Consider the following 22,990-nt stretch of genomic DNA (forward strand, 5'->3'; position numbering starts at 1 on the left):
AAGTATCTCCTTGTCCACAAGCTTCAAAGGGGAAGAGGCGGGGCGGGCGCGAGACCCCGGGGACTACTGGGACAGGGGCAGGGATTCCCGTGCACAGCCCGCCAACGGCGGGCCGCCCAACGTCCGCTGAAGCCACGCCCCCGCTTGTGTCAACTCTAGAATAGGCGGGGGAACTGGGGCGGAGCTTCAGCGCAGCCAATCAGCTGTGGAGAAACGAAAAGGCGGGAAAAAGAGGAAGAAAAAGAAGACCGAGGTGGTGCCGGGGACCAGGAGGGGAGGGTGGGCGGAAGGAAGATCCGGCCTGCAGGTGACGTAAACCGGGCCTCCAGAGTAAGGCTGACCCTTTATCAGGCAGCATCACCCCGAACCCTCACCACCCCCACTCCACGCCTTAAAGGGAGAACCCCGATTCTCTGAAGGTAGCTTAGCGCCAGGGGCTCGGCCTCCTTATTATGAGGGGACAGCTGAGTTCAGAGACCATGTTCCCCACACATCTGAGGTCCAAACTTGAGGAAATGCACTTTTATGAAGATGGAGCTGAATTCTAAGGGGAGGCCCTGATTCTAAGGCAATCACCCCAAATCACCAGGACAGCCTAAAATCTACCCTGAGGTGCCTGGGGTCTCCACTATGCGTGCTGTTGCCCCCAAATCTGAAAGGGATCCTCCTGTTTTCAGACCTTCCAGGTGTTCTGACTGCCATTCTAGCACCCCTTATCCCTCAAAAAATCCCATTAACACAGTCCTTAAAATGGGCACTCTGGCTCCTGTGTCAGAGATATCACCCTAATATTCTACCCTCTCACCTCTCCTTCTCCCTGGCCCAAGATCTCCCCACCCTGCCCCTCTACTTCTGGGACTCTGGAAGCCCCCTCACCCCACATCCTCCTCAGCCTACATTCCTAGTTCCTAAGATCCTCAGCAGCCCCCTCACCCCTTACCCCACTTTGGAATTCTCTGAAGCCCCCTCAGCCTGCACCCCAACTCATAGGACCATCGAGCCACCCTTTCACCCTGCACCCCCACCTGGAGGTGGGGCTTCCTAACAGCTCTTTCACCCCATGCACCAATTTCTAAGAACCCTGCAGACCCCTCACCACACATAACCCTGTACTGGGACCCCAAGAACCCTCTCTCATCCCCTATCCCCTTCTCCTGGAACCCTTGGCAGACCCCTCACCCCACTGAACCCCATCCTGTACCCTCCCCAGAACTCCTCCATCCCATACCCCCTCCTCCTGGGACCCCTGGCAGCCCCTTTACCCTGCACCTTGGACTCTAACCAACCCGCACCATCCCTGTTGTCTTGCAGCAGCCGAGCCCCAGGGTAGGCCTGGAACCTCCAGACGGTGGTGCCCAGCCAGCAGAACCCAGCATCCCTGCTCTGGCCTCCCAGGGCCCGGGCAGCAGAACAGCCGCCATGCATATCCCGGAAAGCCTCCAGGACCTGGCCGACAGTGAAGCCGTGCAGTTTCTCAAGAGGCCAAAGACGATCACACGGATCTTTGCAGGGGTGAGGCCCTCCTGTGGGCCAGCTGCCCTGTGGGTGACATGAAACAGGGGTTCTCACCTCTCAGACCCAGTGTACAGAGAGTGGTGGGAGGAAAGGAAGGGCCAGCTGGGGGGAACAAAGCCAAAAGGAACTTGTAAATGAAGTCACCCTTTACTGAGCATCTTTACTATAGGCCCTGCACTATTCTGAGCACTTATCAACTCTCCTGGGAAGAAAGAACCCCGCAAAGTGGGTGCTCAGGAACCCCACTTTTGAGAGAAGAAAACTGAGGATCAGAGAAAGTTAAATAATTTTTTTAAGGCTGTGCTGTCCAAGGGGGTAACCATAAGCCACATGTGACTATTCTAATCTAAACTAATGAAAATAAAATATTCAGGGGCTTCCCTGATGGGCCAGTGGTTAAGACTCCATGCTTCCAGTGCAGGAGGCCGGAGTTCGTTCCCTGGTCTGGGAACCTACATCCCACAATCTGCATGGTGCAGCCAGGGAAAAAAAAAAAATTAATTCCCCAGTCACAGTGACCACATTTCAGGTGCCCAATAGCCACATGTGACTGGCAGCTCTCATATTGGACAGTGAGGATCTAGAACATTTCCATCATGGCAGAACGTTCCAATGGACAGTGTTGGCTAAGATCATACAGTAAGAGGCAGGGACTCAAACTGGGTTCTATGAGAATAGAGCCCATTCATTTTCCACCTCTCAGACCTAGGATGCCAGGGGGGTGGGTGGTCACTCTGTGCCAGGGACGGTGCCAAGCAAGGACTTTACCTGCATTTGTTTCATCATTACCTCATTCCCAAAGAGCCAACACACTGGGGGCAAATCCTCATTGAGCCCCTGACTTTGCTGTGTGACCTTGACCTGATCACTGCCCCTCTCTGGACCTCAGTGCTTGAGGAGTTAGAGCTGTAACTCTGGGCTTTACACTGTGTAGCCTCCACGGTGCTCCTTTGGCAGAGTTGGGAACTGAGGCCCAGGGAGATGATGAGACTTGATCTGGATCAGGGGAGTAGGGGGAATATCCAGAATTGAACCCAGGGTCCTATTCCAGAAGGATCGATCAGGCCTGGCTGAGAATCCTAGTTTGGCCACATGATGTCCACATAGAGCAACATCCTCCCCTGCTTGCCTGGCTCAGTCCTGGTGTGATTATCAGCAGCACCTCCTTTGAGTCTCAGAAGTGCCCCGTTTTATTTAATAACTTGCCCAGTCACCCTAGGGCTGTGTGACCTTGAACGAGAAACTTGATTTTTCTGAACCTCCACACCCTCCTGTGTCTAGTCCTTCCTGCTCATCAGGAAAGACTATGTCCAAATGAAATTAATGCCTCTCAACTGATCAGCATGGGCCTGGCAAGTAGTCATCGTTCCTTCAATAACGATGATTACTGGGACCAATTTGTGATCAAGCAGAGAGATGGGTTGGGGGAGGCATAGGGTGGTGGGGGCTCATCTCCATCGTCATCGCCCCAGGGAAGCAGGGAAAATGCTTTCCACACCCCAGTTCCCAGTCCCTTGGTGGTGTCAGCATTTCCACTCCTCACCATGACCCTATGACGTGTATATTGTGATGCCTGCTGGACCCAAGGGGAAATCAAGGCTCACAGAGGTTGAGTGACTTGCCCAAGGACGTCACCCAGCTGGCGGGCGAGTACCAAGGATGCGCAGATTTCCAGTGCTTCAGAAGGGCAGGAGGTGAGGGAGAAGGAGGCCCAGCTGGTGTGGACTGGTGTGGGGAAGGGCTGGGGGGAAGCGCCGCCAACTGTGCCAGACGCTTCAGTCACGGACTTTGCTTGCCGCCTCCCTCCTCCCGCCCGCCGCCTTCTCCTCCTTCCCCCCCTGGCCCGGCTCCTCAGTAGGGAGTCTGTGGGCAGCTGGTGCTCCCGTCCTTCTCACGGCCGCCCGCCAGCTGGTGCCTTAACTGATGAATCTTTGCTCCCTCCCTGGGGACAGGCCAGGAAGGGTGTGGAAGGAGGTCGAACTCGGGCTTCAGAGGGTTGAAGTCCCTCCAGCCCAGCCAAGCCCCCTTCTTGGGTGTCCAACAGCAGCCCAAGGATTTGGGGGTGTCAGCGGACAGACAGCCCACAGACCCGGAAGTCAGGGGGGCTGGATTCCAATCCCATCTCTCCATGACTAACCTTGAGAGGACACGTCTCCTCTCTGGCCAGTCATGAGAATTACCTTCAGGGCCAGGTCCCCACCTCTTTGGGGCACAGGACAGACAGGGAAACTGAGGTGCCAAGCGGTGAGCAATTGGCCCAAGGCCACCCAGCAGGTGGGGTCAGACACGTCTGGCTGTTTCCACTGCGCCATCAAGGCTTCTATTTATCACCTGTGAAACAGCAATGAATTATTATTGTAACCTCAAGTGTGCGGGACTGGAGCACGGCTGCAGGAAGGTGGCGTAGGTAAAATGTATCTGGGCTCAAAAATGATCAATGAGCCTTCCTGTCCTTGACCTGGCTCTGTCTCAGACCAGCAGGGCAAGACGCCCCCCTCCTGCAGACTCAGTGCTGCAACCCCGAAACGGAATGGATGTGAATACTCTCCCCTAGAGCTAAAGTGCTGGACAAAAGGAGGGACTAGTCATTATTATTGGGCTTCCCTGGTTGCTCAGTGGTAAGGAACCTACCTGCCAATGCAGGAGACTCAGGTTCAGTCCCTGGGTTGGAAAGATTCTCCGGAGAAGGAAGTGGCAGCCCACTCCAATATTCTCACCAGGGAATCCCATGGACAGAGGAGCCTGGCGGGCCAAAGGGTCAGACATGACACAGCAACTGAAAAACAATAACAAAGACATTATTATTATTTTGTTTGTTCTTATTCAGAGAAGGCAAGTAAGACAAAGGAGAGAGGCAGATGGACAGAGGCTGAGGAGTTTAGGGTCAATCCTTGCCTCCTCGCCCCTACTCTAAAGAGCAGGGCAAGAGCCAAAAAGAAGGGCCAGTCATTCACTCTTCCAACACGTGTGTGGAGGTCCAGCCTGGCACTGGGTCCTGGATGCAGACAGAAGGGTCCCACGTGCACCCTGTCCAGGAGTTCAAATTCTAATGAACTTTCCCCTTGTCTCCTCCCTCCCTCCCATTCCCAGACACTACCACATCTAATCAGTCACCAAGTCTAATGTCACGTCCTAAATCTCACGGGATTCCCAGGAGCCCCTTCCCATCCATCATGACCCTGGAGTTTGCCTCAAACCCCCAGATCTAACCCTGTCCATTCTCAGCTCAGAGCCCTGCCATGCATAAAATTAAGCCTAAGTGAGAAATTTAATTTTTTCCATGGCTCCCAAGTCCAGTCCCCTCAGTCTGGTGTTCAAGGCCTCTGAGAGTCTGGCCTCCCCATCTGCATTTCCAGCCTCAGTTCATACCAGATCCCTCAGCTAAGATTTCTCTCCAACCCCTGCAGGAGCTTCACTCAGAAGCAGCTGGCTTTTGCACACATGGCTCGGCCTGCCTGGAATGCCTTTCCTCCTGTCTGCCTGCAAAATTCCTCAGTTTTTTCTTTTTAATTCTTAACTGGAGTGTGGTTGATTACAGTTGATATTGTGTTAGTTTCAGGAATCAGTATACTGAATCAGTATAATGTGATTCAGTTATACATACATGTATATCGACCCTTTTTTTAGATTCTTTTCCCATATAGGCCATTGAAGGGTATTGAGTAGCGTTCCCCATACTGTACAGTAGGTCCTTTGTTTTGTTGTTTGGTTACTAAGTCCTGTCCGATTCTTTGCAACCCATGAACTGTAGCCTGCCAGGCTCCTCTGTCCATGGGATTTCCCAGGCAAGAATACCAAAGTGGGTTGCTGTTTCCTCTTCCAGGGGATCTTCCCGACGCAGGAATAGAACCCGGGTCTCCTGCTTTGGCCGGCAGATTCTTTACCACTGAGCCACCCTGTTGTCGTTCAGTCCCTACGTAGTGTTGGACTCTTTGCCAACCCATGGACTGCAGCACGCCAGGCTTCCCTGTCCTTCACCATCTCCCTTACTTGTGAGCCACCTTACTTGTGATCTATTTTTTATATATAGTAGCGTGTACATGTCAATCCCAGTCTCCCAATTTATCCCTCCCCCAAAACTCATTAGTTAAGGTGCAGTTCAGATCAAGCCTTACTTCCTCCTAAATCCAGCCCCCTGGGTTCAGTTTCTGCTCAAACCTTGACTCTCTCCACAACTGCAGGCCCCAGCTTTCTCCCCAGCCTCCCGGCCTCCTGGCCTCCAGTCTCAATGGCTCGAGTCCATTTCTGCATGGCCCCAAAGGGGCCTTCACACACCTGGAGCCGACCTTGTCTTGCCCCTGCTCTCAGCCCCCTCTCTGGCTCCCTTCTGACCCCCAGAGATCATCCCACTCCGTAGTCTTCTTCTCCCTGCATGTTCTCATAGGCCTCACCCCATCCAGAAAGCACCCCCTGGACCAGCTCCCACCGCCCAACACATACACACCGGTTCCTTCCATACCTGGTGTCAGCCCTGCCAGGCTGTATTGTGACCATCAGGGACAAGCTACCGGGGCTTCAAATTGTCCCTGAATCACGGTGATAGGAACCGTCACCCTCCAGGCATCTGGTCCAGGAAGATATATTAATATCAGGAGTTAAAGCAGATTTAGGGCTTCCCTAGTGGCTCAGATGGTAAATAATCCTCCTGCAATGCAGAAGACCTGGGTTCAATCTCTGGGTCAGAACGATCCCCCGGAGAAGGAAATGGCAACCCACTCCAGTATTCTTGCCTGGAGAATCCCACGAACAGAGGAGACTGGCAGGCTACAGTCCATGAGTTCGCAGAGTCAGACACAACTGATTGACTATGCACAGCACTCACCAAAGCAGATTCAAGAGCCAGACAGCTTGGGTTCAGATCCAGGCACTGCCCTCTCATAGCTGATGGACTCTGTGCCATTTGTCACCTTCTTTGTGCCTCAGCTCCACTATCTTAAAAAAAGAGAGAGACTGTTGGCAGTGCCCACATCCTAGGGTGGTTGTAAGGATGACACAGGCCGGCGAAGTACACTGGTGGTTCCATCGATGAGCACGGTAGGAGCCAGCAGCAGAGGCAGACAGTGGTACCCCGCTGTGCTGCGTGCAGAGCCGACAAAGGCGACAGGGCCAGCATATCGGTGAGACCGAGTTTGCTTGTTTTCTTGGCCACGCCGGGTGGTACTAGTTCCCTGACCAGGGAAGTTCCAAGGCTGTATTTGCTTTTTTTTTTTTTTTTTTAGTTTTTTAAATTTGATTTGATTTACTTACGTATTTGTTTTCGGCTGCATTGGGTCTTTGTTGCTGCATGCAGGCTTTCTCTAGTTGGGACGAGCGAGGGGCTCCTCTCTAGTTGTGGCGTGTGGGCTTCTCATTGCAGTGGGTTTTCTTGTTGCAGAGCACGGGCTCTACAGCACCCAGCTTCAGCGGTTGTGGTGCATGGGCTTAGTTGCTCTGTGGCGTGTGGGACTGAACCCGTGTCCCCCACGTTGGCAGGCAGATTCTTAATCACTGGGCCACCAGGGAAATCCCTGTATTTGCTTAAAAAAAAAAAAAGCCTTGAGATTTCCTTAGTGACCTAGTCGTTAGAATTTGGTGCCATCACGGCCATAGCCCTGGTTCGATCCCTGGTCAGAGAACTGAGATCCTGTAAGCTGTGTGGCATCGCCAAAATAGTTTCTGTTTTTTTATTTTTAAAAAGCGTATTGGAGCAAAAGGCGTACGTTTTTCAGGTTCTCACTATTGGTTACATTTCCTCCGGTCTTTTCTGTGTCTTTGGAATATTTCACAAGTTCCTTTTTGAAAATGGAGAGGAATTAGTTGAGCGGGGAGGGAGGAGGAAGAAGTGGCGGGCAGAGGGAAGGGCTGGGAGGCAGAAGGAATCAAGAGGATGGCAGAGACACATTGCTCACTCTTCCTGTGTCCCAGGCAGTGTGCTAATAAGCATTTCCTGTTGGGTTTGGCGGCAGGTACCTGTTTGGGGGGTGGAAGGCAAGAGTGAGTGAGGAGAGATGAAAGGCTGTAGGGGGAGGGTGTTCAGGCAGCGCTGGGAGCCAGGACGGGCAGAGTGTGGAAGGTTCCCTGGGGAGCCGAGTGGGGAGACTTGGAGTCAGGGAGGCCGGCACGAGGCTGGTGCAAGGCCCCAGCAGGCAGGACGAGGCCCAAGCCAGGATGAAGGCTCGGAGGACGTGACCGGGAGGGAGGGCTTGGAACCCCCAGGAGAGTGGAAAGCAGACCCCCCAACTCGGTGATGGGGATGAGGCCTGAGGAGCGGGTTTGGGAAGACACGGAGCTCCACTCCCGCTCTGGGAACCCCGCTCCCGCACCCACAGGTCTTCTCCCTGATCGTGTTCTCCTCCCTGCTGACCGATGGCTACCAGAACAAGACCGACAACTCGCAGCTGCACTGTGTCCTCAACAGCAACACCGCAGCCTGCAGCTTCGCCGTGGGAGCTGGCCTCCTGTCCTTCCTCAGCTCCCTGGCCTTCCTGGCCCTGGATGCCCACGAGGTCCGCCTCGCCAGCACCCGCTTCAAGACGGCCTTCCAGCTCCTGGACCTCATCCTGGCCGGTGGGTGAGCCCCCAGCACTGCCCACCCCGAGCTCCCAGCCCCCACCCCCAGGCGCCCCTGGGCCCCCAGGACGCCACCTCTTAGCGCCCTCCACCCGTGACCCAAAGCTTCGTCCCTCGCATCTCGCATCTCAGAGCTCTTCTGCACCCGCCGTTTCAAGGACGTTTCAAGGAATCGCTGCCCATCCCTCAGAGTTAGTGCAAGGGTCGCCTCTTCTGACCCTCTGGCTAATTCTAGAAGCCTCTCTTCTGCCCAGCTTTCTCCAGGCATTCACCTCCCTTCTTCACAGCCTTTCTTGAAAAGCCACCAGTGGCGGGAGGCAGGGTGCAGAGCACAGCGCCAGGCAGATCGGGGTTTGAAATCTCACCTCTGGCACAGCCTCTGTGTGCAGGTCTCCTCCTCTCTCTGAGCTTCCATGGAAGCTGGGATGAGAGCCCCCACTGCCTGGGGGTCCGGTGTTTAGGACTCTGTTGTTCCCTGCAGAAGGCACTGGCTCAGTCCCTGGTCAGGGAGGTTCCACGTGCTGTGTAGTTATGGCCCAAAACCAAAACAAAAACAAAAAACCACCTCCAGGGTTTTTCTGAGGATGAAAGGCAAGACAGGACACCTGTAGTAATGCTGACACTTCCTGGGCACATCCCGTGTGTCATGGCACCGCGTCAAGGGCGCCCCATGCCTCATCTCCTTTCTTCCTCAGGACCACCTGAGGAGAGAAGGCCTGTTCAGATTCCCTTTTCACAGAGGAGGAAACTGAGGCTTAAGGAGGTTGTGTAATTGGACCCTGAGTGGCAGATCCAGTCTTCCAAGCCAAGCCTCCTATCCAATGCCGAGCACCTTAGATGGAGCCTGGCACACAGCGCCTGACCCTTGCTTGTGCCTTTTTCTCATGCCCCAGGCTCCTTCCTCTCCTCCTCCACACCTGCCCAGTTCCAGAGACTCAGGGCTAGGTGGGCCCCTAAAGATCACTGAGTCCAGCAACATCCAAAAGAAAGTTCTGTGAGGGCAGAACTGTTCTGTGCCTGGGCTTCCCAGTGCGGGAGCCACGGGCCTTGCGTGGCCGCTGAGCACTCGAAGTTTGACCATCCAGTGCCATCAAGGCATGGAATTTTTTTAATGTTTTCTTTATCTATTTATTTTTGGCTGCCCTGGGTCTTCATTGCTGCACACAGGCTTTCTCTAGTTGCGGCGAGCAGGGCTGCTCTCCAGTCGCAGTGCGCAGGCTTCTCATTGCAGTGGCTTCTCTTGTTGTGGAGCACGGGCTCTGGGGCGTGTGGGCTTCAGAAGTTGTGGTCCACAGCCTTAGTTGCTCCAGGGCATGTGGGTTCCTCCTGGACCAAAGATTGAACTTGTGTTCCCGGCATTGGCAGGTGAAGTCTTAACCACTGGACCACTAGGGAAGTCCCGAAATTTTTTTTAAAAAGTCAATTTTAATGGACTGAAATTTTTAATTGATTGAAATGGAAGAAGTCACAGGTGGCTGTGGACCCCCACAGCAGATAGAGCAGCCCACTCCAGGCGGTTCTTTAAAGAAGGCTGGGAGGGAGAGGCCACAATGGAGACCTCAGCCCCTGCCCTTCCTGAGCCCACTGTCCCCCCCACCCCACCCCTCTTCTCTCCCTCGACCCCCCAGTCATCTGGGCAGGAGTCTGGGCTGTGGGATTCTGCTTCCTGGCCAACCAGTGGCACCGTTCGCCGCCCAGATACTTCCTCCTGGGGAGCAACAGCGCCAAGGCCGCCATCACCTTCTCTTTCTTCTCCATCCTCGTCTGGGTGAGGAGGGCCCCCTGTCCCACCCTACCTCCACCCCAGCAGGGCAGGGCAGGACGGTGTGGGTTAACAGGGCAAGAACCTTCCCGCTCCCAAAGCTTACCGGGCCTCCGCAAGCCCCTTCTGTGTCTTGGGCAACTGGGAAAGAAACCCCCCCACCTTCTTCCTGGCAGACAAAGCCCAGCTTCAGGGAGCACTGGGCCCCGCGGCCCCCTCCTCGGCCTGCCCCAGCCAGCCTCCAGCTCACCCTCCTCTGCCCACAGATATTCCAGGCCTACCTGGCCTTCCAGGAGCTACGAAACGATGCCCCGGTCCCCTACAAGCGCTCCCTGGATGAGGGCGGTGTGGTCCTGACCTCCCTCTCCCCGCCGTCCGCCACCAGCCCGGTCAGCGCGCCCACCACTGGCCCACACGGCCCGAGCTATGCCTGCTCCTCCCTGTCCCCCTATCTGAGCACCCCGAAGCCCCCCCGCCTTGCCATGATGCCCGACAACTAGAGAGCCTCATTTACACCAATAAAGACAGAATCCTCCCTCCAGAAGGGTTTCGGAACACAGCCCTCTGTCCTCTCATGTCTGTTCCTCTGCAGTCCCTCGAGCGGCCAGGGGTCTCCTTGAGGGGAGGGGGTGTCTCTGCAGCAGGTCCCATTTCCATTCCACCTCCCGGACTCTCCATCTGAGTGTCGCTTTTTTTTTTAATATTTATTTTTATTTATTTATTTGTCTGTGCCAGGTCTTAGTTGTGACACGTGGGATCTTTAGTCGTAGCATGGGAGCTCTGAGTTTTGGTGTGTGAGATCTAGTTCCCTGATGTGGGATCGAACCCAGGCTCCCGGTGCCGGGAGCATGGAGTCTCAGTCACTGGCCCCCCAGGGAAGTCCCTTGAGTGTAATCTTGACAGCTACGGACGGTGATGGGAGGGAAAGGAAACCCTTCTTTCGGGCCTGCGCACAGTGAGCCCTTTACGGCTCACACTGGCCACGGGAGGGAGGCAGGAGGTGCCCCACTGTCCAGCCGAGGAAGCTCAAGTTCACAGACAAGATGCTTCCACCGGTGGAGAGGGCGCTGAGGGGAACCACGGCCAACACTCAGGCCCGCCTGGCTGCCCAGTGAGGACCCACACTCTGGAACTCACCCCAGTGACAAGGGACCCAGCTCCTCAGCTCAAAACCATGCTGTGTGAGGAGTCGTTTGAGGACTAGAGGATGGCAAGTCCCTGACCGACCTCAGGGAAGATACTTGTCTTCAAATATTTGAAAGCTTGTTTGGGGAGAAAGGAAGGAATCATCTCCTGGAATGCTGAAGCTGATCAGGGTCTTGTGCTCGGGTCACAAGACCCTGAGCAAGTGACTCCAGTGAGTGAAGCACCCATGAAGGGAGTGGTGGGGGCCAGGAAGGGGTGGCCTTCACTCAGCACCCAGCGTTCTGCACGGTGGCCCAGGGTGTCTAGGGCAGAGCTGTCCAGGACTTCCCAGGCTGTCCAGCTGTTAGGACTCTCTGTTTCCACTGCAGGGGGCACGGGTTCGGTCCCTGGTCAGGGAACTAAGATCCCACAAGCAGCAGGGCAGCCAAAAAAAAAAAAAAAAACCAGTGCTGTCCAATAGAAGTAAAATTTGAGCCTTGGTGTCGGGGGAGGGGGGCATTTAAATTTGTCCCCTGGCCACAGGATGAAAAGTTGAATGAGACAAGTGAAATAAATATACATTTTATTTAACCCCATGTATCTAAAATATTGGGGGCTTACCTGGTGGCTCAGATGGTAAAGAATCTGCCTGCAATGCAGGAGACTCAGGTTCGATCCCTGGGTTGGAAAGACCCCCCTGGACAAGGAAATGGCAACCCACTCCAGTATTCTTGCCTGGAGAATTCTGTAAACAGAGGAGCGTGGCAGGCTACAGTCCATGGGGTTGCAAAGAGCTGGACACAGCTAAGCAACTAACACGCACATCCAAAATATTATTTCAACATATCATCAAGTATAAAAAATCACTAGCCAGATAGCTTACATTCTCGGGCATTGAGTTCTTTACATCCCTCATGTATTTTACACAGACAGCACACCCTGACTTGGGGCCGCCACATTTCAAGCACTAACGGTCACGGTATTGAACAGTGCAGCTCTAGAACCTTCTAGTATTTCTAGAAGAACTGGACATCCATTTATTTTTATGTGGGATAGGTTGGCAAGGAATAACAAAAAAAAAGGAAGTTTAATGTTATGCTAGCCAAACCAAACACACCCACACAAGGGCCATGGTGGCTGCAGAAGGCCCATTTACAGAATGGGCAAAAGGATGTGGGTTGTGAGGAGTCCACCATGGGCTCCGTGGTCCCCGTTTTTTTGTTTCACGCATGGCAGGGCTCAGTGCTAGGGGTGCAGAAATAAACAGGCTGTGGTCCCTATGGGCACCTGGAGGAAGAGGCAGCCCTGCAGAGGGCAGGCTTCCGGTGTGGGAAACAGAAGGACCCCCAAGCTCTGGTCCTCACCCTGTCACTGGCTGAATTACCTGGGACGTGTTACTTCATGTCTTTGGGCCCGAGCTGGGCTGGCTGTCAAACCAGAGCCTTGGATGGGATTTAGATCGATGGTTTGCAGATTGTGTACAAAAACACGCCTGCTCCCGACCCTGAGTCAACCCAAGCAGGCCTGCTCCTGCATCTTCCATGTGAGGCTTCTGGGCTTACAAGAAAGGAAGGAAAAACATCTGCAAAACTCCACAGCAGCGGCTAAGCACCTGGGATCCAGCAGCAGGAAACTGGGGTGCCTAGGCCACCTCGGCCACTCGCACCCTCTCTGAGCCTCGGTTTCCTCCCCAGCGAAGGGAGGGTGCTCTGAGGGACCCGCGGGCTCACCTGTGTGACACACACTGGCTGGTGCTCATGAAATGCTCAGAAACGCCAGCTCCTTACCTCCTGAAGCTTCCACCAGCCTACGAGAGAACCGGGGCCAGTTAAGGAAGGTCTTAAGGGACATATAGGGGATCTGGTAGAATCCAGGGCAAAACTCCAAAGGCTGACAAGGGCCAGGCAGGTAACATGAGTGAAGGAAACAGACCAGATGTGAAGCCAGTCTGGAGGGAAACACAGAACATATTCACTTTCCTTTGAACTTCACAGAACAAAACCACAAAACAGCATCAGCCCAATAATAGATGGTCTCAACCCCTCAGCCAAGTCCTGGGGACTAGGGGGGGAGGCAGTGGGAGTCGGGGGGGGGGGGGGCGGAATTCACATCCCAGCCATTCATTCCAGCCATCTGCTGCCACCCAGAAATGAGGACCCGGCATTGTCAGATTGACGGATATTGTCAGATTGACAGAGGAGCCAGAAATCTCGATTTTAATGTGAAAATCTGGCTTTTAAAGGCTGGCAACCAATTCCTTTTTTTTTTTTTAAGAAAACATAAAGCAGTTCCACACAATGTAAAATGACAGAGGGACGGGGGTGGGGGGCTGTCCCTTGGTGACTTTCAAATCACAGACTCTGGAAGGCTGTCCTCTGCCACCCTGAGATTAGGGAGAACTAACTGTCAGGGAAGTGGTGTGCCAAGACAAGAAGAATCTTCGAGATCTTTTCTTCCTCCAAAACCTCTTCCCTGGTGGTCAGGGTGCAGCTAGTCTCAGGAAGCCCAGTTTCTTATCTTCCTGCTTCTCCCAGGCCTGGGTCTTCTGCCAACAGTGGTCAGGATAAAGCGGAAACAGAGAGAAAGGGGCCGGGGACAGGGGTACCCCCACAAACACCAGAGAAAGGGCAAGGAGTAGCAAAAGAGAGGCATCATTTTCCTCAGTTTATTTCAAGAGAACAAAGAATCAACCTTCAGTTCTGTACAAAAACGTGACCCCTCGGGCCAACCCCTTTCCCACGCACCCCTAAATTGCCAAAAAAAATGACCAAAAAATTCAAATTCTGGAAAAAATTACTATGAAAAATCAGGGGAGACCTTCCTCCCCTCCTCCCTCTCCCCAGTGCAAAAGTTTGGGGGGTGGGGGGTGGATGGGGGTGTGTTTTCATGGCCACGGTCAGAGGTCCGGCAGGCAGGCAGGTGTCAGGCGGGTGTCGGCAGAGTTAGTGTTTAGCGACCAGTGGGGCTAAAGGTGGGGTGAAAGGTAGGGTGGTGGGGATCCAGAAGTAAGCCAAGGGGCTGAGGGGAGGGGAAAGATCAACAACCCTGCCTCGCCCCACAGGACACTTTAAAACAGTTTATAAAAATCGGAGCCGGAGAGTAAGAAGAGAAAGGAGTCATCAGAATCAAAAACTAAATAGTGGAAAGATTTTTTTTTTTCTTCTTCTCTAAAAGGCAAAAAACTACAAACAGCCCAGGTCCTGAGCAACCCCAACACCTGGGTCCTCCACCGCCCCCCTGAAACCCGGCAGGTGTGGAGCTGGGGAGCCGGGAGAAGTGGGTTCTTAAAAAAGTCACCCCTGGACTGGAAGGCTCTTCATCTCGCGACGCCTTCCGCTACCTCTTGCCGCCGATGTCCCAGAGATGGAGATGGACTGGGGCTACGCCGGCAAACTCAGCTTCTTCCCCTTTAGGACTGTGAAGAGAGGGGCAGGGCAGGGCGTGACCACGGGGCCCCCAAAGGCAGGACAGCCTCCCACGCCCACACCAGGGGCTGGACACTGGGCTGGCAGGGGCAGCCTCCGGAGTCTGGATTAGCCACGGCGGGGGATCAACCTGAATTACTGAAGGTTGAGGCTGAGGGACTGAGCCATGGACCCATTTCTCCTAACACTGGCTACTCCTCTTCTATCCTGGAAGGACTCCTGGGCCTAGAGGCCTTGGATCTCTGATGATGGGCAGTGGGCAAAACAACCCCCCCCCCCATCTGCCCTCGCTGCTGGGAATCCTGGGCTGCCTCCAGGCCTCTGCCCTCAGCTCCTCTTCCCTTCCTGCTAACTGACTCGGGACCTTGAAGGTCGTAGCTTTTAATTATCATCTCTAAGAGGCCTCCCCCATCAATCCACCCCCAGGTATGGTAACCCCATCACTCTCCACCAACACCTCCCTGGTTCCTTTCCACTTCTCACTGTTTGCAGTCATTTCTCTTGTTCATTCATCCTCCCACCCCACCCCATCCCCCCACACACACAATACAAAGAAGGAGGGGAGGGCTTCGTCCATCTTTTCCCCTATGGTAGTATCTCAGAGCCTAGCCCTGGCCACGGACATATAAAGTGTTCCCGAAATTTGTTGGTTGACTGACTGACTGAATGAATGGATGAATCTTGGTGGGCCTGAGTCCCTGAGGGGGAGGACAGAGATCAATCCGCAGAGAAGAGGCCCGCCCTCCCCTGAGTGCTCCTGGGGCTGGAGACGGGATCTGTTAACAGGTGTGAGGCTGAGAAACTGTGGGTCCGGAACCTCAGGGCAGGAGAAAGGGCTTAGGAGAAATGCCAAGAGAGGAAAAGTCAGAGGCCACCCCTGACCCTCTCTTTGAACTGCCTTCCCTCGAGGGACACGGGGCAGAGGAGATGCAGCCAGGGCCCCCAGGAGGGAGGGCGGGAGCTGGAGAAGGTGTCGGCTCCCTTCCCCACCGCCTCCCCGCCGGTTACCTTTGGTGATGTAGAGGTAGAAGAAGTCACAGTAGAGGACCGTCTGGACCAGGCCTGCCACGATGGCGATGAGGTCAAAGAAGCCCTCGAAGTGGTAGCGCCAGATCCAGTTGAAGAGATAGAGCGTGCGGTAGACGCCCAGCGCAAACAGGTAGTGGCTCGTGATGGTCTCCGCCTCGCCCGTCTTGCTCACCATGAACAGCTGCGGCAGGATGGCCACCGACTCCAGGTAGATGGAGAAGGTCCAGAGGATCTACCAGGGGGGTGCCAGGGAGTTGGCGGCACAGGGCGGGACGGGGCAGGAGGGGACAGGGCGAGAGAGAAGGGGGAGGACATGGGTGTGTTGGTTACAGGCGCAGTGACGCGGGACAGCCAGGTAACCACGATGCCTGCCGGGCCCTCACCGGGTGCCAGCGACCGCTCTGCCCACCCCACACACATTCTGTCGATCCCCACAATAACCCATGATAGAGGTACTATTATTAGCATCCCCCCTCCTTTATTTTTTTGCCGAGTCACCTGGCTTGCAGGACCTTAGTTCCCCCTACCGGAGACTGAACCTGGGCCTTGAGAGTAAAAATGCTGAGTCCTCACCACTGGACCACCAGGAAATCCCCAGCATTCCCTTCTATAGATGAGGTAACTGAGGCTCAGGGAGGGTCAGAGACATGCCCAGGATCACACTGCTAGTAAGCGGCAGAGCTGGGATTCGAACAGAGTTCAGAGTCAGTATTCGGAGCACTTAGCAATTATGCCTCTCCCAAGGGAGGACAGGTTGGGCTCCTGGCTCTGAGACTTCCCTTCTACGAGACCTTGGGCAAGAGACCCAGATTCTTAAAGCCTCCACCTCCTTCTCTCTAAAGTTGGGGTGATTTTCCTGCCCTGGTAGGGGCAACATTCAATGTGCAAGCTTGAGAGACATAAATCAGACCATGTCACTCTCTGGCTCAAAACCCTCCAGTAGCTACTTTTTATCACATCCAGAATAAAACCCAAGTTCCTAACCTTGGCTCTAAGTTCCTAACCTTCAAGGCTCTCATCGATCCAGCTTCATCTCCTAGTCCCTCCAGGCTACGACAGACTACCCAGGCCTTCTGTCTGGTTCTCGAACACACCAGCCTCCTTCCTGCCTCAGGACCTTTGCACTTGCTGTTCCTGCAGCTCTCCCCCCAGACAGTCACATCCTGCCTCTTCCACCTCTTTCCAACCTCAGCTCATCAGCGAGGTTCTCCCTGACCATCCGCCCTCCAGGACTGTCACATCCCCTGTCTTGTCTTCCTCTCGGCAGCTCTGACCAGACTGTGAGCTCCATGAGGTCCAGGAGCCTACACCTTGGGCACACTGTGGGCACAGCCCCTGGCATAGTGCCTGGAGCCTACTCCATGCCTGGATGAATGCATGAGAGAATGGGAGCGAGGTCCCCAAGTGCTTGTCATGGGCCACCATTCAGGCAGCACTGACGACCATCATTTGCAAGCAGGACAGTGCATCGCAGGAGGGAGACCGAGAGGACAGACAGCTGCTGGCCCCTTTTCAGTCCCCAGTTTCCTGAAAGCCCCACCTGGGGTGAGTTGTGAGGTGTCAATTCACTGAAACCTTCACTCAGACACCACCACCAGCTGGCAGGTGTGATTCCTCCTGGGTGGTTTTGGTTTGTGGGAGTGAAGTGGCGACCATCAGGATGTATTTCTAAGAACTGACATTTATATAGCATTTACTACATTCAAGGCACCTGCACACCTTACAGCTACTAACTGGCTTATGCCTTAACCCTGTGAGGTAAGACCTATTGTTATCCCCCTTATACAGATGATAAGACTGAGGCCCATGGGATCAGTAACTTGTCCAAGGCCACACAACTGAGATGCGGGTAGAAACAGATTCCTATGCAGGCAGCTAGACTTCAGGGCTTGTTCCCATAATCACTCCAAATCTACCAGCAAGGTTCTCGGTAAATCGGGTTACTTGAGGCTCTCATGAAACATACCCATTAAATGGATACATACCCAATTCCTAGCCTTGGGAAATAGAATCATGACAAAAAAGGAGAGAAAAGGTCTGTTGTAGTTTTACTTGATCTATTCGTGACATCTGAATTTTTAAGGAATTCTTTCCTTCTATGATTAAAAAAGTTTTTCAGCATGCACCCAATGATAACAAGGGCATTTTTTTTTAATTTATTTTTAATTGGAGGTAGCATGGATTTTAGGGCTTCCCTGGTGGCTCAGACAATAACCTGCCTATAATGCAGGAGATTAGGGTTTGATCCCTGAGTCAGGAAGATCCCCTGGAGAAGGGAATGGCAAACCACTCCAGTATTCTTGCCCGGAGAATCCCATGGACAGAGGAGCCTGGTGGGTATAGTCTGTGGGATTGCAAAGAGTTGTACACCTTTAAGTGACTAACAAACAACGCATGGGTTTTGAAAGCAGGCGAACCTGGGTTCAAATTCTGTGAGGTCTCACCTCTGAGCCTCACCTTGCATGCTAAATTGCTTCAATCATGTCCAACTCTGTGCGACCCTATGGACTGTAGCCGGCCAGGCTCCTCTGTCCATGGGATTCTCCAGGCAAGAATACTGGAATGGGTTGCCATACCCTCCTCCAGGGGATCTTCCTGACCCAGGGATTGAACCTGCATCTCCTGCATTGGCAAACGGGTTATTTATCACTAGTACCAGCTGGGAACCTCACCTTAGTCCTAAAAGAAAGAGGGATGAAGAAGTCTGCTTCCTCAGGTGGCTAAGGGATCAGATGGGATGATGACGGATTTGCATGGAGCCCGATATAGATTCAGTGCCAATACTTTGCACAAGTGAACTCCTTCTGAATGAGGGAACCACCCAACCAAACCACCCAACCTGGAGTCAAGAAGCCTAGATCCTGGTCCAGCCTCTTCTGCCTAGAGCAAGCCCCACTGCCTTCCTCCAGCCTCAATCTCCCTACCTGTAAAATGGGTCCAGCCCAGTGAGTGCTCCATGCAAGATGATGGTGATCAGAAGCCTGCCAAGTCCAGACCCTGCAACTAAGCTTTGGGTTTCCTCCTTCTGACATTTCTGGGGCACTTGGGCCAAAGTTACCCCTCAATCAGATTTGTCAAGACTGTAGGATGCTTTTAGAAATAGATTTGGAATCTGTAGCCAAAATTGTCAAGTGAGACATCTCAGGAAAACTCCTGAATTATGGTTTCTGTTGAAAACATCAGCACAGCAGGGGCGGCTTGTGGGAATCTTAGTTTTCCAACCAGGGATCAAACCCGCACCCCCTGCCTTGGAAGTGCAGCGTCTTAACCACTGGACCACCAGGGAAGTTCCAGGACCAGCTTCTTACAAGCAGGAGTGAGTGGTACTGGGGGAGGAAAGACTGCTCTGAATTTGATTCCTGCCAGGCCCCTGGAGGCGGGAGAGGGCAGATTGAGCACAGTCCCTCTCAAAATTACTCCCAGGAAACTGTACAGCTCCTACCAAAACACCAGGCAATAAAAACCACGACAGCCAGCCTTTAGGAGTCCAAAACACTGCGACAATCATGGCCAGCACTTCCTACCTACTGCCAGACACTGTGCTTTATCAATATTAATCCCGAGTTAGAACCTATGAAGTAGGAACTATCCCCGTTTTACAGATGAGAAAACTGAAACATAGAGAAATTACATGACTTGCCCAAAGTCCCCCAGCTTCTAAAGTGTTAGTCACTCAGTCATGTGCAAGCATTTGCGACCCCATGGACTGTAGCCCGCCAAGCTCCTCTGTCCATGGGATTTCCCAGGCAAGAATACTGGAGTGGGTTGCCATTTCCTCTTCCAGAGGATCTTCCCTACCCAGGGATCAAACCCTGATCTCCCGCAATGCAGGCAGCTTCTTTACCATCTGAGCCACCACGGAAGCCCTGGGCTTCAAATCCCAGCTCTCTGGTTCTAAAGTCCCTGTGTAAGCGATGCTGTCTTATCTCAGGAAATCCTGACAGTGACCTGATCTTGACTTTACAGATAAGGAAACTGAGGCACAGAAAAGTCAAGTTCCATGCCCAAGGTCATGCTAATAGAAAGTAACAGATCCAAATCCAAGTAGCCTGGACCCCTAGAGCCCCTGTTCCCAACTCCTGAACTATTCACTAGGCTGATGATTTTGGAAGTCATTTTGACGCCCCGAGCCTCAGTTTCCTATCTATAAAATGGGGCTGCTGTGAAAAGTAATGCCATGACATGTGTGACATGCTCAGAGCAGCGTCTGGTACTTGATGAGTGCTGCTGCCATGACATTGCTGTCATCCGACTCCAGGGCCCCTGTTTTGAACGTTATTTCCTAAAAGGAGGAAGTCTGAGCAACCCTGCAGAAGGAAGCCTCTGGCTGGGCCCACCGTCCACAGCCGTTCTCCCGCAGCCCACCCCACTAACCACTGCCGGGACCCTGCAGGTGGCCTACCTCCAGAGGGGTAAAGTCATGGTTGACCAAGAATGCCAGGATGGCTGTGGGAATGACGAGGAACTCGACTCGGAACGTGTCATGGTTCCCATCATAAGTGGCTTTGAACTTGCTGTAAATCATCCAGACTGTGGTGAAAGAGCAGGCGATGTAGACCACCTGTGGGGGAGGATGAGGAGGAAGCTTCAGCTCCAAGCCCAGGGCCCCAGCCCCCAAGAGCTTAGACCGAGGAGTCCGGACCCCAGCCCTCCTCCCTCAGACCCAGGGGTCCAGCCCCCAGCCCCTCCTCCCTCAGACCCAGGGGTCCAGACCTCAGCCCCTCCTCCCTCAGACCCAGGATCCAGACCCTCAGCCCCTCCTCCCTCAGACCCAAGGGTCCAGCCCCCAGCCCCTCCTCCTTCAGACTAGGAGTCCTGGCCCCCAGCCGCTCAGACCCAGGAGTCGCAGCCACTGTCACTGCTCCCCTCAGATTCAGCAGTCTGGACCCCCAGCCCCCTCCTCCCTAAAGCCTGGGACCCATGTTCCCTCCTCCCTGACCCTCCCGGTGGCTCCCCCTCAGGAGGCCTTTACCTTCATGCACGTGTTGTAGAGTGAGATGTAGTTGGTGAAGAGATCCAGGTAGCGGGCAGTGAACACCACAGCAAACAGGACCTGGCTCTTGCCTGAAATCCCTGTGGTGCAGAGGCGGGGTGGGGGGAAGCTGGAGGTGGGCTGCAGGGTCAGTACACCAGGGGCCAAGGCCTGGGACAAGCCTGGAGGCAGCTCTGGAGGGCAGCTGTCCCTGGAGGCCTCCCCAGCCGCCGGCTGAAACAGGGCTCTTTCCCACGGCCCACAGCCAGGGGGCAGCCCGGCCCCAAAGCTACTCCAGCCCGAGGCTGTGTCCCGGGCTAGGCCTCGCGGCCACCCCCAACACTCTCAGGGTCCTCCTGCAGTCCGGATCCAAGCTGGGGCCACAGGAGGACACCCCCCCCTTGACCTCTGGCATCCGGAACAGGTCGCCTGCCTCTTGCTCCCTTCCTGGCCGCCACAGTCCACGTCACCAACTTCCAGCCACCTCCCTGCTTGCCACAGCTCCCTGTTCCCAGCCCCGGCAACTCTGAGGCCACCCTGATGGGGATCGGGGAAGGCTGAACTCGGTGCCTGGAGCCACCCCCACCAAACTGGATGCAACGCCAGTTTGCGGAAAGGAGCTGACCCCCTGGTGACCCCGGGCCTGGAAGGGGGACCCCCAACAAGCAGGGACGGGAAAGGGGACCCGTCCCCCTATGCCCCAAACCCTCTCCCCGAGTCTTGGGGTGTGCCCCGCACTCTCCCCCTTCCTCCGGCCCCCGTGGGTGTCTCACCGGCACACGAGCGGGACTTCCAGATTTTGAGCAGTAGCAAGATGATGGCTAGGAGGTGGGAGAGGTCTCCCAAGAATCGGAAGAGATTCATGGTTGGGGGGATCTGGCAGGGCTGGGCTGGAGGGAGGCTGGAGGGGGGCTGCCCCCCGGGGCTGCTGTTCTGGCCGGGCCGCTGGGCTATCAGGTGGGGGCGGGAGAGGTGCCCTCGGGTGGGCTCCGCTCCGGGGAGGGGGCTCTGGGAAGGGGGCGCCAAGGCCGGAGCTGGTGGCCGAGCCGGAGCTAGGAAGAGCGAGGAGGGCGGGAGGGGGAGGAGTCCGGGCGGGAGGCTCCGCCCCCGAGGCCGGAGTCTCGGCTCTCTGGCGCCCCCTACCCCCGCTTCTCCGCGCTTGCTGAGTTGGGCGCAGAATGTTCCCCACCGAGGCCGCCCCCTAGGAACTTGCGGGGTGGCTGAGACCCGAAACTCCCAAATCCGGGCGCCTGTTCCCCCAGGCAGTCTGCGCCTCTGTAAAGGTCGCAGCCCAACCGCATAGATTCTGCCCTTGACAGCGATTCGGGAGGCAGGTCTCTGAGCTTTCAAGATCCTACACAAAGACTCAGAGGCTGGCTTTTCAGGGACCTCCAGCTCCAATCCATCCGAGAGAAGAGAAGGCAGCCTCCGGCCCCTCCTCCATCAGACTCAGGAGTCCAGGACCTCAGTACCCTCCTCCCTTGGGCTCAGGAGTCCAGCCGCCAGCCCCTCCTCCCTCTGACCCAGAAGAGTTCAGTCCCCGCTTCTCTGGAACTTAGGCTCCCACCCGAGGATTTTGTGTCTCAAGTATCCTAGACCCAGGAATCGAGATACACAATCCCTTCTTTCTTCTGGGACCCACAAATTCAGGCGCCCAGTCTCTTCTTTTTCAGAAATATGAGCCTTCACTCCTGCTCTCCGAGACCCTGGAGTTGGTAGCCAGAAGCCCTGGCTCTGGTCACCCCCCCACCCACCCCGGAACTATCCCCTCAGAGGCACACAGACACACTCTCGGCAGCCCAGGTGTCCTGCACCACACCCCACCCCAGCCCTTTACAGACGCACTGGGCCTAGCCTCCCTCTCTATCAGGAAGGACAGGAGCTGGGCAACTGGTCTTGAGGGACGCTGGGTGAGGGGGAACAGGCTGCGTCTACGAGGGGGGACATGGTGCTTTCTTCCTGGATGTCTGAATAACCATGGGTGATGGATGTCAGGGTCCATCAATAACAGAAGGTGTACAGCGGCATCAGCTTCCTCAGATCGCAGGATGGATAGGGTACTAGAGGGTGACGACCACGAGTCTTGGATGGGTGGGCGCCTGAGGGTGGTTTGTGCTAAGGAGTCAGTTTGTTTGAGGGTCTAAAAGGGACTCAGGCCTGGAGAAGGGGGGCTCTGATTACTGGGTCCCAGGTGGAGAAGGGAGACAGGGCCTTGGACTCCTGGGACTGAGGAAGGAGGGGGGCTGGATACCTGGTGTCCTAGGTCTGAGCGAGGAGGGGACCGGGGGCTTGGATTCCTGGGTCCTGGACGGGAAGGGGACTTGAATTTCTGGGTCTGAGAGAGGAGGGGGCTGGGAGCCTGGATTCCTGGCTTCATGAGGGAGACCTGCTTGCAGGCCTGGCCTCCCGGGGCAATCGAAGCCAAAAGATGGGTCCTAGCGTGACAGAGACTCAAGTCTGGGGATGGCCTCCTGCTTCACAAACATCAGCGTGGGGAGGGGGCAGAGGGCAGGCAGCCCTCCTGGGCCCTGGAGCGCAGGTCCCAGTCCTGAGTCCCCGACTGCCCCCCCCCCCGCCCCTTCCCCCCTCCCCAGGTTTATTCACAGCCCCTCA

The 22,990-nt window shown here is 55.0% G+C and overlaps 2 protein-coding genes across 6 annotated transcripts; one reads left to right on the forward strand and one right to left on the reverse strand.

Moving 5' to 3' along the window:
• The first annotated feature begins 245 nt into the window (after positions 1 to 245).
• Positions 246 to 10,355, forward strand: SYNGR4 (synaptogyrin 4). Of its 5 annotated transcripts, none has more exons than XM_065920693.1 (5): positions 246 to 307; positions 1,312 to 1,512; positions 7,824 to 8,061; positions 9,693 to 9,832; positions 10,093 to 10,355. In XM_065920693.1, the coding sequence occupies exons 2-5, from the start codon at positions 1,420 to 1,422 to the stop codon at positions 10,324 to 10,326; spliced, it is 705 nt and encodes a 234-aa protein (XP_065776765.1). In that variant the 5' UTR covers positions 246 to 307; positions 1,312 to 1,419; the 3' UTR covers positions 10,327 to 10,355. The 5 variants fall into 5 exon arrangements, with proteins under 5 accessions (XP_065776765.1, XP_065776763.1, XP_065776767.1 ...); XM_065920691.1 differs by having other exon boundaries at positions 287 to 330; XM_065920695.1 differs by having other exon boundaries at positions 287 to 330; positions 7,872 to 8,061.
• Positions 10,356 to 13,586: 3,231 nt separating this feature from the next.
• Positions 13,587 to 21,428, reverse strand: KDELR1 (KDEL endoplasmic reticulum protein retention receptor 1). Its single transcript, XM_065926435.1, has 5 exons — positions 21,151 to 21,428; positions 20,378 to 20,478; positions 19,808 to 19,966; positions 15,385 to 15,637; positions 13,587 to 14,366 (listed from the first exon to the last, which is right to left on the reverse strand). Exons 1-5 carry the CDS (start codon positions 21,239 to 21,241, stop codon positions 14,332 to 14,334), a joined length of 639 nt encoding a protein of 212 aa, XP_065782507.1. The 5' UTR covers positions 21,242 to 21,428; the 3' UTR covers positions 13,587 to 14,331.
• Between the last annotated feature and the right edge of the window lie 1,562 nt (positions 21,429 to 22,990).

Source organism: Muntiacus reevesi, chromosome 2 (genome assembly GCF_963930625.1).
Source record: "Muntiacus reevesi chromosome 2, mMunRee1.1, whole genome shotgun sequence".
NCBI lineage: Eukaryota > Metazoa > Chordata > Mammalia > Artiodactyla > Cervidae > Muntiacus > Muntiacus reevesi.